This window comes from Pipra filicauda, unplaced genomic scaffold (assembly GCF_003945595.2).
Source record: "Pipra filicauda isolate LSUMZ 115617 unplaced genomic scaffold, ASM394559v2 scaffold4_size7858003_pilon, whole genome shotgun sequence".
Taxonomy (NCBI): domain Eukaryota; kingdom Metazoa; phylum Chordata; class Aves; order Passeriformes; family Pipridae; genus Pipra; species Pipra filicauda.
In genome coordinates, this window is record NW_024104643.1 from 1,931,779 (window position 1) to 1,951,223 (window position 19,445).

Consider the following 19,445-nt stretch of genomic DNA (forward strand, 5'->3'; position numbering starts at 1 on the left):
TTCATCTTCATTCTTTATCTTGTCTTTCACCTTCCCTTATTCTTTCCCTGTTCCTCCTTATCCATCATATTCTCATCCGGTTCCTCCTCCTCTTTTCCAAACTCCTCATACTCTTCTTCCTACATCTATATTCCTGTATCTAGATAGAGTTAGTGCCAAGTGGCAAAGTGCTTATGGCAGCTATGGTCAAAGACATTCTACAATCACCATATTGAAAAAAATTCTGTTCTGGATTGATTCTGTTTTTTAATGTTTTAATGTGTGTGGATCTGTGACCAGGAGCCACAGTTAAATTTTTTCTCCCTGCTTTTTGCAATACTTCATTGTATGTTGAGGCCCAGTTCAGGCTCCTCCATGCTGAAAGTTAAACCTTGCAAAAAGCTGGAATGTAAATAAAAAACATACCAATTTTCATTAAAAATCTGATATTAACCAGGAAAAAAAGCTCAAATATCTGTGTAATCAATGACTGGCAAGATAATATGACTAACTGCCAATCCAAATTATAGTCAGTCAGTTTGGCACATCCCCAGCTGTATTCTTGCCTAGACTCTTTCTACAATTATTAGCCACATTTTTATTGCTTTCAGACTGCATTATACTTTCTGTGGCATCTATGCTAATGAGAACTGCTTTGCTCCTGCTCTGCCCCTGGTTCTAATGTTAGAGACAGTACTTCTGTTTCTTGGCTACATTATCAAAACAAGTATAGAAGTCTTATTATCATAAACTCCATGGCATGGAAAATAATCAAATGTTACTGTTCAGGATGTGGACCAAAGTTCTGCTTGCTTTCTCTCATTCATTGAAGTCAAGGAGAGTGCCTAATAAGGCAGGTGGGGTTTGGTTCCTGTGATAAATGGGGATTTGATCCTATATAGGTTAACTAGCTATACCAAATTAAAAAAATGTAAAGGATAAAGGTAACTGAGACCACCTGCTGCCTCAGCTGCAAATATGAAATATGAAGGGAGCTAACTGAATGATCAAAGATCTGTAAGTCCAAAGAAGAAAGTTTCACATACTCTACTAATATTTATCTCATAGGGGCAAGAGAATATACTTATACAGTTGTCGAGCATACTTCAACAGAAATTCCTTTTCAAATAAATTGTAAACTAGATGACTGAAGAGTACTGTAAACTAGGTAGGTACAGAGTATAATATCTGGGAACTAAGCAAACATAATGAAGTCTGTTACTAATATTCAGAGGTTTCTAAAAGCTACATTTTTAAGACATGACCACCAGCATTCTTCTTCATCTCCATTACTGAATGCATATCTGATGTCAACCTGAGTGATATGAGGCATTTTCATTTTCATGCATGCTTCTCATATATGGCTCATATATTTCACCCTCATTTAGAGGGTGAAAACAATAAATTCTTACTAATTGCTGAGACATGCATGTGCTCAAAGTATGTACCTGATGTAACAGATTCTGTGATGTTTAAATTGTTCAAAGAAAGTCCTAGTGACTGCCGTGATGAAGAAGATGATGTGCTGCTTGATGACTCTGATGATGGCCGGGCAGGCTTTCCAGTATTTCCAGTCTCTGCTTTTAAACGATCATTTTCAGCTTTCAATATCTCAATTTCATTCTATATACAAAAGAAATCAAGAGAAAAGCACAGCAGGTTATTCTTTTGGAAAAGCACTGAGGCTAGTATTCTGGTGATGTTCCCCTGAAGTAGCTAACAGGTTTACCACGTTCATAGCAGTATGTAGCATTATGTATCAGAGGTATAACGCAGTTGGATTGCCTTCACTTCTTAAATGAAGGGAAACCCCCTGATAACCTTGTTTCAGCTTTTGCCTCAAGATAGTTACTAAGCAACATAAGTGTCAAGCTTCTATGTTTATTGTACACTTTACCATAGTTTGAGTGTGGTGAGAATTTTCCCAGCTATCCCCACTTTTTTAAGCTATTTTCTATTGTCAAACACCTTAGGTAATAGTCAGTTAAGAATGTTACTGGATATGTCAATGTTTCTAAAGTCACAGAAAATTATTACTGCCACTGAATGTAAAATTTAAGCATTAACTTCATAGAAAAATTAAATTAAAAATGGGCAGGTAGAATTTGATAGTTAACAATTTCATAACTCTTCTTGCTATCAGATAAGACTTTCTGATCATTCAAACATGGGATTGTTCACATAACAGAGAGTAAACTCTGATGAAAACATACAGTGACAGATGAATCAGAACAACTGGGATTTTTTCTAGCTAAATCCTCTGTGGTGCAAAGTGATTATTGAATGTACAATAATAAAATGAAAACAGCCTGAGAACCGCCTGGTACCAGCTAAATCTAGTTTTCAGTCACTTCATGAAGCACAGAACAAAGCAACTGCTTATTCTTGGAGATGGTTTTGCAATCAAATTTAATTATATATTCACTAACACCCTGCTAAAATCCTATTTTTTTTGTGGAGGCTGCACAGCTATATTATACAAGCAAAAACATAAGGGATAGCATCACAAAAGAAACCTGCAGCAGCTACAAAAAGATTAGATGACATACACAAAGGTGAGGAGACAGTGAAAGGGAAGGGGCAAGACAATAAAATAGTGACAGAAGGTAATAGATGAGTGCACCAGTTTAGCCTGGGGTTCAAATCAGGAGCTGTGGTGAAATGAGTCACGCAATCTCCAGCTACTCTGCAGTTTACACTGATTAATTACACAGCTCTTAGCAGTCTTCCACTCATATGAGCTTTTAGTTTTTATGGTACTTTTAATATATAAGTATTCAGATATCATTCTCACCAGTCCTACTTTCGCCCCTTACCAATATTTGTCAATTCTTAAAAATATCAAGAGTTTGGCAACTGCAAGGTGGCTGCCTGTCCTCTTGGGAAAACTCGAGACAAAGTGGTGATTACCAGCAATAGCATCTCAACTAGTTGCTTCTGCCCAGATTTGATGAAGTTTAGACTTGGAGGCCTGTTACTACAGCAGACTCCTCTCTCTGGGGAGTTCACCTGTTTTAGGCACTTATATCCTAGTATAAGACTGTAATCATATGATAAGCCTTCACATCCTTTTCTCTACCATTGCAATTAACTGTATTCTATTTCTTAGAGTTCCTTGGAACTTCTTAGTGGCTCAAGATCAAGTGTTTTACTTATGTCTGGACAATTGAAACCATATCTGTGGAGCAGTTCTTGATAATTCTTCCCCCGAATTGAAGTTCAGCCAAATATCCCACAGTAATATCGGTACCTAGGGCTGTGAGCACCTGGGAGGACAGCAGGTACCACAGATGTTTAAAGGTGTGGCTGAGACAGCCATAGGCATGGTACAAAAAAAGAGGTCTAGAAAATACATCAAGTACACCAATTCTGTAGTTATGAAATCAGCTGCTGTGGACATCTATACAGAAGTGCCTAAAGGCACACTTGACCCAAGCACCCAGCACAGAACAAATCAGCTGACAAGCCACTGAGCTGGATTCAGCTGTGTAAATGTGGGCTTCCAGTGACATGACAGGGTCTTCCATGGGTAGAATATGTCCTGTGAAGATGCAAATACTTGAGGCTGGTTCAAACGGCAACAAGTGCCTATGCTCAAACAACTCAGCTTCACCCTCTGCAACTATCTCAGGATGATTTTAGGATGGGTCTTTAGGCCCCACTACTACAGGACTAAAACTCAATTGACTAAAACTGGAGTTTTTCACCTAGTTCATACCTAGACTTCTAAATGTATCTGTCCTCGTCTCAACTGAATCCCCAACCCATGGTCTTGATTCTGTTCCTCAAATGCAGATTTACAGTGCTTTAGGGATGATGTAGGTATCTCACCTGTCATTCCAGAAGGGCCCAGTTCTACTGAAGGACCTATGTCATACTGTGTAGATATTGTAGATACTTTTGGGGACCCACCATGATACCAGACATTTGTATATAAGCGACAGAGTCAAATCCCATGAAACTCTGTGCTCCACTGAAGAACACTTCCATTCTTTTTGCATCCTTTCAGCCTCACAAAAGAGAAAGTCCTCTGATGTAAAATGTGTTCAGGAAAGATTTGGAGCAGTGTCACAAAATAATGATTTTATGATGCTGGATACAGTAATTAGTTCAATTTTACATTCTCTGCTTTAGGAAGCCACAGCTCGGTTAGGAATCAGAAATGATAAGAGAGTATGAACATAGACTCCCACCCTTCCATGGCTCAGGGATTTAAAGCTCTGTAGAAATCACTTTTGATCTGCTTGTCTGTCATATTGCTTACCACAGTCATAGGGTTTAGATAATAAATATCCTTTGGGCAGGGATTATGTCTTCTTCCATATCTCTTAAACACATTTTAGCTGTTAATATAAATGCTAAGAATATCTTTATTATAAGATGAACATTTATCATACCCATCCTTCAGATGTACTGTCAATCTAGCAATTTACTTTGTATCAACAGTTTTTTGGCACCTGGAACAAAGTACTAGGAAAGGAAGTACACCTGGTGTACCTTTGGTGTGCACCTCTGTCATCACTTAAGCTACTGCACTGACCTGCATGCGGTTCATAGCTTCCCGAATCTGATCCAGATGGTGTGCAGAGCTGAGGGCTTCAAGACGAATATCCGTTAATTTTAGCTCCTTCTCCCTCAGCTCACTTTTTAGCTGAAGAATTATTTCAGCCTCTGCCTCTGTGCACTCACAGATCCTAAAGAGGAGTAGGAAACAGGTGGGAGATTAAAGGAAGGTTCTCCCCCCAAAGCAGCATCATTACTGACTATCAAAGTACAGAAAAATTCTTGCTGCTGGTGAAACTTATGAGCGAAGAAAGAAACTTATCAAAGAAATATGAAAAGGCTCAAACTGCAAATTAAAAAAGGAAAAAGCCCTGTCAAGATGAAATGATCACCTTGCTTTTTAGCTCTGTAGTTTAGTTTACTGTGGTGAAAAACAAATTCTTAACTACTTTCAAGTATCTATATTTGACTGTGCATCATCCATTGGTTTGTTTTAATTTGATTTTATATTTCCATAATTTCTTTGGTGTAAATTTTAGAATTCTTCTATATAATGACATTCAGAACTGAAGTATGCTGATTACATTGTACTACTGGTACATTTGTTAGGCATCAGTAGTTTTCTCTGTTTTGAACAGTACAAAAAGGGAGAGTCCTTGACTTCATCGTCTAGATTTTTATCGGTAATGGTTTCGATTTGTGATGGCTGATGTCTTGCCTATAGTCTGTCATTTTGTAATGTATGATATATGAAATAATGTAGGTTGGTTTTGTTGTTTTTTTTTTCTTAAAGACTGGGTTAAAAGTAATTACCACATGGTTATTTTTCATGAGCATTAATTTTAGAAAAGGACCAATTATAGTGGGAGAATAGATTGAAACATGACCATCCCAGGGACCCACAACTGTCCACATCTCATGACAGACTGTTTTGCCTCTTTGTATCATCAGCAGAACCATCAGCAGAAAATAAAACACTGAATTTTGTCTACATTGTTACACTAAGCAGTATTTCCAGTCAACTCAATAAATGTTATTTGTTCTTTATTACTGTCACTATAAACAGTTAACAATTTCAATATGAAAAATATTTTATAGAAATAAGTATTATTATTGTAATTATTACTGCTAATATACAAAACAAGGAACAGAAGTCAACATTTAATTGCCAGAATGCATGCAAAGGCATTTTGGGAAAGATGATGAAGCACCCTTCAGGTCAGCAATTGGGTATACAACTCCATGCCCCACACTCAATTTTACTGGAATCTATGCTTGTAGACCACACGACCATTTTGCTTTTTCTTTGATGCCCAGACTAGGGATGAGTAAAGGACTAGGATGCATAAGGACTAGGGATGCCCAGACTAGGAAAGTAAAGGTAATGGTTTAGAACATGAGACTCAGGTCAAGAAAATATATAAAAAAATTGTACGCAAAGGGAAGATGAAGAAGTTCATGGCAAAAAAAAAAAGGCAAGTAGAAGAAGAAAAATCATGAATATAATTCACAATATGCACAAATATTTTAAATGTGAGTAAAAATGAAAAAAGACATATACTAGGATTTTTGTCATGAATATTATTATACAGTTCTTGTTTTGATGTGCCATTATTTACCTATGCTAACCAAATAAGAAATGAAATTTTATTTCCATGCATATCTTATCTCATACAACGACTTGGACAACTGGGAAGTCATCTCTTTTTTGGCTAATTTCTTTTGGCTTTTTTTTTTTTTGGTATATCTTGGAAAGGTATGGGCAAAAAGATCTTGGCAAGCCTGCTTTAAAGAATACAAAAATGAAGCAGAGAGAAGGGCTATGGTTCTGGAATAAGCAGGAAAAAGCTGTTTCAATTCTTAAGGTAAGCAGAATGGAAGCAGAAAGTATGAACTGCATTTTATTTTGCAGTTCCCAGAGCTTTCCAACACTTAGCTCCTATAATACTAAAATTACACAGAAAGATGAGACTTCATCAGAAGGAAGGAAACCAAAAAAGATAAGTTAGCATTCCTGAGCAGTCACAGAAAGAAGCTCAGAAGTCTAATCAGACTCCAAAGGTTCAAAGTAGTTAGAAAGACTTTTACTTTTTCCTTCTTGTTACAAACTCAAAATTTTTAAATCAATAGGTTGCTTTAGGTTGAAGAAATATGTAAGTCTTGATCTTTGAACAGAGGCTGCAGAGAATTATGAAAAGTCTCAAAGGAGACAGGAATTTAAATTATGCAATGAAAAACCAAGTCTTCCAAATCAAGTTACATTATCAGTATAACAGACAAAGAAATTAATCTAAATAAATACATTTTATGCAATGTCTCTGTTATCCTGTGTAGGAAGGTCACAATAATAAAAAAATGTGATAATATGACCAGACAGATCACTATTTAAAAATATTGCAGAGGAAGAACTAGAAGGCCGTGAACTGGACAAAATTTAGGAATTTAAGGCTCAGAGACCAAACAGGCATGGAAATAGCTTGGGTTGAAAGACTAGATGTGTGGGTTTGCCCTTGATAAATTCTGGGAACACTAGCACATCTAGAGAGCAAGTCAAAGAGAGAGATAGAAAAAAGCAGGGTTAGTGGAAAGGAGACAGGATAAGGTTGTGAGATTAAATCTGTGAATCATGAGTAATTAATTTTGCAGAATAAAAGTGTTTTGTTTAAGTTCAGCTTTTTTCTAGTAATGCTTTTACTTTTCACTATTAGGGTGACTTTTAAATTGATAATAAGTCAAACATTAGGGTCCCGAACACGTAGAAATCCTCTTCCCAAAACACACATATACCTGAAAGCATAAAAATATGAGTTTCCTATAAAATAATTGAACAAAACTACAGAGATCTAGATGAGTTCTTTCTTTCTAGCCTGCACACAATCTAAGAAAAGGAAAACGTTTGTTCTGAAGAGGTTTATTTTGTGGCAATATTTGCTGTCAAACTCCTAAACCTAGTATATAAAAATCATTCAAGTCTATAAAAACTTAATCATAAAAGGCACATAACCTGACACAGAGTAATTCTATTATAAAGCTCAGTAATCAGTCACAGGACTAGAATTCCCTGAATGCCTTAAGGAAGAGTAATTGTGACCTGATTATTCTCAATTAGGACAAGGAAAGTAAGGCTGGCATCAGTAGTATGCATTTTTTTGAAAAGAGGCTAATTTCCCCAAATTAGAAATAGTTATGATCTTAGTAGAATGAAAAAAAATAGCAGAAGAATACAGATGAGAGCTGCAAACTCTGTAAGAAGAATATATCAGATATTCAAAAAACAACGAAGAAATGAGACAGCTATTGATTGATGACTTGTTTCCAGACCTGAAACATTAAGGGTGGTAATTTGAATAAAAGTATAATCCCACAAAAAATCCAAGCTGCTAAAAGAGAGGAAATAGATTAAAAATCATATACATTACCAGCTACAAAGTAGATAAAGTAATAACAGGAGGGATGAGTATAGTGTAAAAATTCATAGCTACCTGGAAAAAAAAGAAGATATTTTTTGTATATCATTTAAAAAGGAAACTTTACTAAGGCCTTTACTAAGTGGATATGAAAAAGTTGGTCCCAGGAGCACAACAAAAACTTTCAGAAATGCATCTGGAAAGAAGTTTGTACAGCAAGGTGATTTGGGGTAGAGTCTGTGAAAGGAGGAGAAAACGACCTGGTAAAGAACTACTGGAGGAGTAGTGTGTAAATGGTGTGAAGCTCACAAGAAATCTGGCAAATGGATGGACCTCAGGATTAAAAGTTCACAGCTGCTGGCAATGGTTTCTGGACTGCAAATGGCCACACTGGAGGGGGTCTGTTTCACAGTTCATGCCCTTTGGGAAGAAGGGTTTATCTAGAGAGACACTTACGCAGATGCTGACTGGGATGGTTTCATTGACGTTGCCCCACACTCTCCTGAGTTGTGGGGCAATTTAGGTGACGAAGGAAGAGAGGAGTCTGTCAGCTCTTCTATGTCCGAATGTGAGGAAGGAGGTTTGGTGGACTTTTTCTTTCCAAAGGCCTGTTTGAAAGAGCTTCTTAGCTGGAAAACAAACACAGAGCAAGGTAATTTTCCTCATCACAGCACTTTGTGTGCAGCTCATCTTTTGAAAAGTTAGTTTGCAGATGCCATCCTAGCCACTGCCTGAGGTCAGTATGCAGAAGCAAGGTATTAACATATGCAACACAGTATCTCTAGAAACATGATACAGTGCTTTGTTTTGACTTTATTAATCCAGCAGAGTGCAAAAGTAATGCTATGGAAAAAGTGCAGGATCGAGTGGTATGACTGTGGGGTAGGGGTGCTCATTTAAAGCCATTAAGCCCTGGTGGAATCCCATTCTCATGGCATTCCCTTCAAGGGGTGGCTTTAAATAACCACTTTGCATATAGGTACAGGTAGAACCTGCTGTTACTAAATGTGGAAATCAAAAGACAAGTCCAATTTACTGGGTTTGCCAATATACTTTCAGCGTTAAAACTTTGAATGGCCAAGCTATGCAAATGCTATGGTTTGGATTGCAAGCGAGAGGATTTAAGCTGGGACATGAGGTTTGCTCTGTTGTACTACTGAAAAGAATGTTAGCTGAAAGGTATATACTATTTGTTGCAGTTTCCTTTAGAGTGGTAAGATCTCTGAACATACAAGCATTGCTTTTCCCTCTAGAAGCTCTTATCCAGTATTGAAAAGGGACAGAATAGCCAAAGAGCCATTTATTTCAAGAGCCAAGATGACAACGGTTTTGTGTGCAGTGAATTTTAAGTAGCCCATTCATCGATACCTTTACCTAAATAAAAAAGTTGCTCATCTTAGGAAAAATGTGGGTTTTGGTTTTTATTTTCAGAAAGTTGTTTTGATCAAAATTGTACAGAACTCAATGACCAACTGATTCCTTTATAAAAAATGAGGTATTCAAACACGTCATTTTCATGGTATAATTGGAAAGTGGGGAGTGTGACCACCGATCATAATGAGAAACAAGTCCTTTCCAGCTCATGATATCTAGTAAGAAAGAAATGGGTTTTGGCTACATTCTCCCTTTCTATAGCCTAAACTTTGAGATTAAAATGAATAGAGACAAACTGAGAAGATATACAGGATAATCTGTTTTTAGAAGGTATAAAAGCCTGCTGCCAAAATAAATAGCAATCATGCCAAGATAGGGGTTTTTTATAGATGCATGCCAACTTTTCCATGGTTTATATTCACCTCACTTCCTTTAGAGTTCACCTTGCAGAAACATGAAAGAGTGTGGAATTACAAATCAAGGGATTGAAGGCTTATCAGTATTTTAAAACAAATGTTTATGCAGGTAATATTTTTAAAACAACAAAAACGTATTTTCTGATTGTTTAAAGTGTTTGATTAAACCTTTAGCACTATGTGTTATTTGTATGCTCCAGTTAAGAAGCATCTTAATTTCTTTAAAAACTCTGTACTACTTTTAAATGAGAATTTTTACAGATGTCAACTCCCTCCATTGCTGCGTAACATATTTGAGTCAAGCCTTTGAATCAAATTCCAACTGAAGAAAAATCAAACAGGGTTTCAATGTGGCCCAGAGATGGTTTTGGTCAGAACACCTATTTTAAGGTTGTTAGTTTTTGAGCTTTTTTGCACTTGTTGTGTTCTTGTTTTTTGTGGGTTTGTTTGTTTTGTTTTTAATTACCTTGACTTATGTAAATAAATCTGGGCTGATATTCAACAATTTTTATTTTGCTGGTAGTGTCACAGTATGGCTACATATGAATTGCTTTATATCCATCTGACTCCACAGGAATATTGTAGATGAAATGTACTGTCATGTTACTCAGACACTAGTAAATGACATAATAGCTCAAAGGTACTTTTAAACCTGCTATGTACTTACCCAGTTTTTCTTTTTCTTTTTCTTGGAATCAGCATCATTACCACTGCCAATGCTTGAATGACTTGTAGCACTGTTGATACTGGAAACACTTTCTGAAGAATGTTGCCGCCTTATACGTAAATCTAAAGAAAAGAAATTACTTTGAAACCCATCTGTTTCTGTTTCAACATAAAAATCATTTTTATATTTTTGTAGCATCTTCCTCCTCAAAGGGAGTCTAAATGAACATAAATGGCATTGATGCTTGTAGTGGCTCAGATTCAAGTTATTGCTGCCTGTGAGAAACCACATAGGGATCAATGGGGATGGGTACAACTAGTCTAACACTTGAGAGATTCTCCAAACTGGGGCGTTACTGCCCTGAAGGCAATGACCCTGCACACCAATCTATGCACACATAACCTCATATCTGAACAGTGTCTGTTACAGATGGATTACTTGACTTATTATTGTCACATGTACTACATTTCTGAGGAGTATAGGCACCATTTGACTTGTAGAACCACTAATCAGAGTTCAGATGTTACCTTCTAATATACCATGATGGAAATAAACAGGCAGGAGTTCATTAAAAATAAATGAAACAAAATAACCAAGAAGTGGAGAATATTAGAAATGGTTAGTGAGGCTTTTGAGTTTCAATTTCTTAAAAGACTTTGATAACTATATCTTAATCACTGGAAAATATTCTTGCAGAACCTGTCTACTAATATCAAGTAAAATTACTTTTCGGATTATTTTCTACTTCCTAGAAGTTAGTTTTGCTATACTCAAGTCATGCAGTGAAATGACCTTAAGGCAAACATCTAAATAATGAACTCTCTAAAGAAAGATCAATGACACTTTAAAAAATGAATATTGTGATTATTTTTCTTCTTCAAGTAATTCCTTTGCTGTTGCTTATCAACAGGCACTTCTGAAGTATATATTTATCATGTGATAGCTGTCTAACTGCAACGACAAATTAATTCAACATCTGGAATTTAAAATGCCTGTTTTCCTGCACTGATTCAGCACTTCGTAAAGGAGCTGAGCTGTTATCAGTTCATCTCTTAACAATGAGATCACCAGTTTAGAAAGCTACAAGTTTGATTGGATTTCCAAGCTATAAACATGTTACACCATAAGATTTCACTAGTGTCTTGAGTGTATTTCAGTACACAACTGCAGCGACATGGTTAACTCTTGACATCCAGCAATCTATTCCTTGCCACCCAGTTCTAAGATGATAAAGCTCCAGGAACTTTGGCAGACAGAAAGCTTCTGCAAGGTTCCAGCTCTGGAAATACCACAAGTATGCCTACCATTCACTGCAGAATGTGCTTGCCCTTGCAACAGAGTCCTCAAACAACAGAAAAAATAGTGACTTAACTTTTTTTTTCACCTGAGGAGAAACTCTTTATTTATTTTAACAGTGAGAAAACCATACCTTTGTGGGTATGATCAGGACCATTCAAGGCTCCTTGAATAGCAGCTTGTGCAGCAGAATTCTGGGCTTTCAGCATTTCAATGGTTTCCCTCAGCTCTATAAGTTCAGACTCCTGTGGGGAGAGCAAAGAGAGCTCAAAATATATATCAAAAGAAAAATGTTTGTCTAAGTTTAAAAAAAAATTACAAGTGTGGTTGAACTAAAGTTCATAGGACTGCTTGGGTGAACATAAGGGCAACAACTAAATAGAATGCATACTTTTACTCCAAAGATATCAAAGTCAACTAACATATTCTTTTTCATTTATTCTATATAAAGCAATCATGCTATTTTAAGAAGAACACATTTTTACTAGAGACTAATCTAAAAAGGGTCTCAATTGAGTATTCAATATAAAATTAAGAGAAATCCAACAGTGTTACTACAAAAGACAATAAAACCATTTGAATAACATCCTTTAGTATATAAGGCTACTGTTTAATGGGTGAATCTCAACCTGAATCTGTGTATTTTTCAAAAGATTTAACTTGTTTAATACTAATTCAATTTAAAAGCCCCTGTTTAATAGCAACTGTCCTGTGAGTTGAAGCAAAATTACTCCATTTGAGTGCAGGAAGTTCTGTATTAGAATGCACAGTTGATTTTTATTAAAAAATAACTTTTATTACTGTTTTTATTACTTCCATGTCTGTCCAGCCTGTACTTATATAATGAGGGTTAAAGGAATTTAAACTCAACAGCATAGAAAAGAAATGAAGGAAAAGAACATGTTCTAAATCTTTTGGGAAAGAAACTTGGAAATGATCAGTTTCAATGTCACCACTTAACCTCTTCTGGAAAGAAAACCCTCTTAGGGAGATTGTAAAACAGTCAAAAGCTTTGGTTCTAAGAAGTTTCCATTGAGTTTTGGTGGTGTTGGTTTTTTGGTTTGTTTGTTTGTTTTTTTTTTTCCCCTATGATGAGAAAAAAGCAAGCAATACAAATATTTGCTATCCAGTTCATAATGTGTCTCAGCACATTTCATCTGTTGGTGCTCAAGCAGACTGTGAAATGTTATTTTTGTAGACAGTTACACTGACTCCAGTGGTGACTAACAGCTCACTGATAAACAGTTTCTTTCACAGTTTGGCTCATTGAGGGCTTTCTGTTTATAGGATATTTTTCAAGATGAATAAGGCTAGAAAGATGCAATCCTGGAAAGTACTAAGCAACCTCTTAATCCTGAGCGTGGTACAAAGGTGTACATTAAATTTACTCCCTATCAGGTTTAGATTTTTTCCCCCATTAGACAAAACACAGATAAACCCAAAATTGTTTACTCATGAATAGGATGCCTAACTTGCATTTACTCCCTGAATGGAGTTATTTTTCTCTACTTAGAAGTTCTTTCCTTCCTGTAATTCTATCATTCTGACAATGCTGGTAGGCTGGAAAGAAGCACTACAGCAGCTTATGATCAGTCTTTGTTACGGGATCTTTCAGTACGGAGTAAACCTACAGTTGCATATGTTTTAATTAAAACCTGGAAATGAAAGATTTTATCTTGAAACTATTCTTTGACATTGTCTGTGTAAGCCTAATGCTGCACAGTTTAATTCTCCTGGACTTTTATGAAGATTAGACTGTAACAACTATTAAAGAAAGATGTGTCTGCATTATTGTCACAGATGTCCCTGTTTTCTTTCAGTGTTTTTTAAACAAAACTCTAATATAATTTGCTGACTATTTTCCACATTAAAGCATCTGCTTTGGTAAACTTACCTTTTGTTCAGCTGTCATTGTTAGACTTTGCAATCGCCCTGTCATATTTCCCAAGCTTTTTTCGAAAGCTGCTACTAGATGAGCCTGTGAAAGAAAAACAGCATTTGTCATGACAGTAGGACAATTTTCCCAGATCTATTTGATTTTTAAAAATATGTTTTTCCTCCAAGCACATCTTCTCCATTTCTTTTATATTAGTTTTAAACTCAGACTGAGCTAACTTGGAGAGATGAATCAGCCAAGTGAGCCCAGTGTTCCTCAGGCTTCTTCAGCCCCCAGTGAGATTAACTCAGGTATCTCTGCCTGGAACAGAATTGTGGATTTAATGCCCCTGCTTTGAGTTTACTGATATATTGGCCAAAAGGAGTCTGCTCCCAAATAGAAGTCGAGGAGCAATTATTTTCAATTACTGGACATTTCAAAATGGGAATTCAAGTACTTTATCTTGAAAGGTAAATTTTACCTTCACAAATAAAACTCTCCAGAGAAATCCTGAGTCTCAAACAAAAAATATCACCGTTAGCTTTATAAAAGGTCATTGCTTAGTCTATTAATCTTATATTGATTATAATCTCTGTGTGTTGTGTATATAAAAGTAATGAAAAACTTACGTAAAATAAATGTAACATTTATTATGTGTGCAAGTGTATATATAACAGACAATCCTGAAAACTGGATGTTCTACTTCTCAATAAGAAAAGCAATAAAATTGAAACAGATCAAAAGATTTAAAAAAATTAAGGCTGCTTTTTTTTTGTTTCAAACAGCCAGCATCCTACACTTGATACAAGCAAAATTTATACAAAGAATACATCAGCTCTTCATTGTTTCTAACTGACATCAAGCTTTGTAGGCAAAGAAGGGCAAGTGGTCATAAAGAAACCAACAATCTAAGCCAGCTTGTACTGCCAAGGGAAAGTAAAGATTTAATTTTCATGAAATTCCATAAAATTCCATTCATTTGTCTCACAACATCAAATATTAAAAACAGAAAGAAATACTTATTTTCTCTTTGCCATCTCAAAAGTGGTAACAGGTAAAGTTTTCAAACTTGGCACTTGGAAATATAACTCAAACCTAATATATTTATATGCAGAAATGGATTAATTGAGCTTCCTCATACACAGTGCCTGGCAAACTTTTCAGTTGCAGATTTGCGTGCTTTTACAAACATAGTTTAAATTGTTTAAGTGTACGTAGTTGTACTGAATCTGAGGTATAATCGGGAAAAGATATGGTCAAGAAATTATTTTTTTCTGCATTTGAGGAGAAAGGAAAGAGCTTCTTGCCACCTTGCTCTGTATATTATCCCTCAAATAGAAAAAAAAGACTAACATATATATAATAGTGGCCTACTTCTGCTTCTCCCCTTCAGAGCTATTAACTGATAAGTGGCTTTTATGTTTTGTAAACAATTTTAGAGTGCTATAAACATTTTAGTATCTTGAAAGTTCCTTATTTTATTCTATTAAATTTATGAAAAGTTTCCTCCTTGTAAACTATATTATTTGTAAATTATGTATTTAGTTACTTATGGTTATAGTGGTCAATCCACTTGCTTTCTGCATCTGCAGGGATGCCTTAGGGATAATTCTTTTGGTAAAGGATTAACTTTTTATAAACATGAGACTAGATTCATATGTAATTTCTTAAGGATTAATTAGTAAATTGTGTATTTTAACCTTTACAACTTAGGTTATATTCTTGAAGTTACAATTTTAGATAAAATGAACCTGGAATATGCATCAAATGCGCCTCTGAAACCATTGATCAATACTACATCCTTTGACTGATTTTACTATTCTATTCCTCCGAGAAGATAATAGTAACTAGTTTCTAAACTTTCTTTTCACTTTAATAATTAGCTGCATATAAAAAATATCTAGACTAATCTATGGTGGTTTATTTCCAAAGATGATGACCACTGACCCAGAACACATTTAGAGACAAAGTAGATTAACTACTAAAGAATAAGAGTCAAATATCTCTTCATTACATGTGTTTAACAGGAAACTAATGGAGCTCACTGTTCCCTGCCTCATAAGAAAATCTATAGCTTGGCTGATGGCCCTTGGTTTTGCTTTACCATGAGAATTACAGTGGGGACCAAAAGCTTGCAAAGAGGAATAATTTGTTTAATTATGCATTGCTTTTGTCCATTTCTCACAATTAGACTGCAATAACCAGTGTTCTTTGGTACCAAACTATGCATATTTGTGCAAAGTATTTTCCTATTTCACAGCTACAACTTCATCCAATATTGTACATGAATAAATCACAAGGAACTTATAGGAAAAATTAAGTACTAAAAAGCATCATTAAAAATGCCATCAAAGGTCACCGAAACTGCTAAGTTATTCTGACAGCCTTTAGAGAAAAACAGCCATGTCATGACTATGGGTTCTTACTAAAATTCAGACTGTGACAGGGTATATTACCTTCTTTAAGTATCATAGTGAATTTTTTGCATCATAAATGTAATTGGATCAGGATGATGGATTCCTCCAAATTCATTTGAGAAAAAGACTATCACGTCCTTATTTGCTTATAATAAAGAAACATAATTCAAAGTCCCATCAACCAAAGACTATTCAAGAAAGAAACTTTCATTGCATTGTTCATTACTTTAAATGTTTATTACAACAGAATACTATTCTATGAAACACAAAGTATTAATTTTCCCCCAAAGAAATACTACACAACAAAATATGAAAAGTTAGTTTGAAAAAGACTAGATTATCATTATATTTATATGTGTATTGAAGTATGCGTAAAACATATGTATATGTATATATTCCTATTCGAGGTCAGGCTTTGCATTTAAACATCTGAATGCAAAATATTTCAGAAAACAATTAAAGCAAATAGAAGGAAGTACCTGTGTCTTTAATAATACTCACCAGAAATTAAAAATTCTGACTAGAAACTTATTTTACACTTACAAATATGGTCATTTATTTTCATTGCATTGCTAATCTTCAGTTTCTGGGGCTTATTTAATTTATCTAAAAAGTTCTATTCTTGTATTCTCATAAAAATATTTAGGAATTTTTATATATATATATAAAGTTACAGTCAGTCTCTCACACCTTAGAAATCTCTGTGTTAGGTTCAGTAGTTTCATTCATGGAGCACATACATCATTGGAATACCTCAAAAAGTAGCCTGAATACTGAAGGTATTTTAAATAATGCTCATTCTAAAATAAAAATATGTCTTCAAAATTCAATGCAGTATTTGCACTTGGAAATAAATATCCTGGAATTAGAATTAAGTAAGTGGGTATTACTGGAAGTATGCCTACAGCAAAATATATCCATCACTAACATGATATACATATTAGATACATAGATGATGCATGATGTACACATATGAGTTAATTCTGACTTCTATTAACATGTGAAATTCCCATTAGAAATAGTCAAAGCAATGTATGCACAGGGTATGACTTCAGTGCTAAGATGACAGATTTGATTTTAGACATTTCCTTCGTAGTAAATGATCCTAGCCAGGCAAACCCCAAACACCTCAGCTCTTAGGCTTACAGCCTACTGTGAATGTGACATTGGCATATGAAACATCTATCTTCTGACACGCTTTATGATTTGACCTGCAGTGTTCAGATTTATAAAACAAAAGCAAATAAATAAAGTTCCTCCCACCTGACACGGCTGAATGAAAGGAAGTGTGAAAGGCCAGAAGGGATCGAGCTGATTGCAAGCAGCAACCGTACATCTGGCAACCTTTTCTGTTTGCTGCCTGCTATTATCTTGTTGCTTGGCTGTAGGATAGTGGTTCAGAGCTGGCCAAATAAGAGTATTAGCCAGCGAATCCCTTCCACTTTCTACCGGCATCCTGGTTCTATGACAGTTTGTAAGCATGCAGCCTTCAGCTTTATACAGTACAAAGCACTGATCAAAGTCCCTCTGAACAGGCTGGTTCAGGCTGCTCGCTGGAATTTGAGCCCTTGTCAGTCATGTAGGAAGTCTGCTGGTTGGACACTTTCTGCTCTGAAAACAGGCCCTTCCTTAATTAGTATAGAGATTTGCCCTTCAGCCACATTGAGACAGGCACCAGGGATAAAGCCAGAATCTCAGAAAAAAATCTGTAAATTAAGCATGCAAACAACAGCTGGGTCCTGTTTGAATTTAATCATATGCAGGCAAAACACTTTGGGGTTAATCAAATGAAATAAACTGCTGAAAACAAGCATAGCACTTGAGTCCAGCCAACAAAACCTGAACAATAAATGAAACCAAATAACAAAAATTCTGGCAGACTTTCCAAAAATGCCTGAGAAATGCTGTAACTTCCAAATGACAGACTTTAGTATAAAATAATATATTAAGCAAAGGCTTGATGAAATAGGTAAAATTTCAATCTGCCTGTCTTTTAATGACATATGTACTAATGTTACCAACAGTCTTCCAGGAGAAGCAAAGAAAGGCACAAATAGTGTTGAAATAAGATAATTAAGATGCTCTTTTTTTTTCACTCCTGTACAATACTTTTGCTCAGTTCTACAAAGGGAAATGGTAACACCAAATTCACACTCGAAATGAACTGTGAGGGAACAAGATTTCTGGCTCTTAATAGTTTCCTTCTCCAGACCACAGCAAGGAAAAAAGCACTGCCTATTTTCAGACAGGTGTGGAAACTAGGAGGAGTTCAGGACTAATGCTAAGATGAATGCAATTATAGCAAAGGAATCAGAAGGGACAGCGTATTTTTCTGGTTAGCAAAAGCACCACAGAAGATACTCTGTTCATACAGTACTCTACCTGCCAGAGATGGATGTATCTACAGGTAGTGATCAAACTTTTCTGCATTAAACTTAATGTTGAGGTTTTAGCCCACCAATGTGCAAATGTGACTCAAAATGAGAGCCTTAGTACTACTATCAATTTATTGATTTGATTTCTTCTCTGAGAATAAATTCCAGATTTTGTCATTAGGACTGTTTCTCCTTAAAAATGCAGGGACTGGTGAAGTATGTCTCAGACCAGACGATAAATAATAAATGAATACATGCAAGGAAAGCATTTCTAAGGCAGTACAAGTTCATGAAAATTAGAGGCCCATCTGGGTTTTTCATGTTTGTCAAATTAAATCAATATTTGTTAATTACTCTCATAGTTTTTTATGAAAAGCATACAATTATTGGCATTTAAATATCAATTCTGTAATTACGATTAATGGACAAACTGCTTTACTGTCTGCAGAGTAAAGAGAGAAATGGTATCAAGAGCCTGAATTATTACCTGGAACAGACACTGAACACAAGCCCACCACAGGAAAACAATTTAATTTTACTGATGTAACACCTCTGCTCAGAATCATGGAATGGTTTAGATTGAGAGGGACTTTCAATGATCATTTAGTCCAACCCCTGCCTGTAGGCAGACATGTCTTTCACTAGATCAGGGGCTTGCTGGAATCAAGATAACTCCTCATCACTCTCTACAACTACCTGAAAGGAGGTTGTAGCCAGATGGGGGTTGGCCTCCTCCCAGGTAACCAGCAGTAGGACAAGATGGCACAGTCTTAAGGTCTGCCAAGGGAGGTTTAGGTTGGATATTGGAAGAAATTTTTTACAGGGAGAGTAATCAGACATTGGAATGGGCTGCCCAGGGAGGTGGTGGATTCACCGTTGTAGTGGGTTGACCCTGGCCAGATATCAGGTACCCACTGAAGCTGCTCTCTCACTCTTCCTCCGCAACTGGACAGAGGAGAGAGAAAAAAACCAGCTAAGAATCCATGAGTTGAGATAAGAGCTGGGAAAGGTCAGTGACTGATTACCTTCATGGGCAAAACAAGAGTCAAAGTGGGGATAGTATTTATATTTATTACTAACAGGATAAGAGCCAAAGAATGAGAAATAAAACAGTCTTAAAAACACCTTCCCCCCA

At 35.8% G+C, this 19,445-nt stretch overlaps 1 protein-coding gene across 9 annotated transcripts in view; it reads right to left on the reverse strand.

Annotated features, from left to right (window-relative positions):
- The window catches only part of NAV3 (neuron navigator 3), a 534,722-nt gene that overhangs the window by 16,725 nt on the left and 498,552 nt on the right, over positions 1-19,445 (reverse strand). For all 9 annotated transcript variants that reach the window (XM_027747750.2, XM_027747746.2, XM_039386754.1 and 6 more), the window contains 6 exons: positions 13,537-13,620; positions 11,776-11,887; positions 10,347-10,468; positions 8,346-8,518; positions 4,520-4,673; positions 1,428-1,602 (listed from right to left, as the gene is read on the reverse strand). In XM_027747750.2, coding sequence (XP_027603551.1) covers positions 1,428-1,602; positions 4,520-4,673; positions 8,346-8,518; positions 10,347-10,468; positions 11,776-11,887; positions 13,537-13,620 — 820 coding nt within the window. The remainder of the gene's footprint in view (positions 1-1,427; positions 1,603-4,519; positions 4,674-8,345; positions 8,519-10,346; positions 10,469-11,775; positions 11,888-13,536; positions 13,621-19,445) is intronic.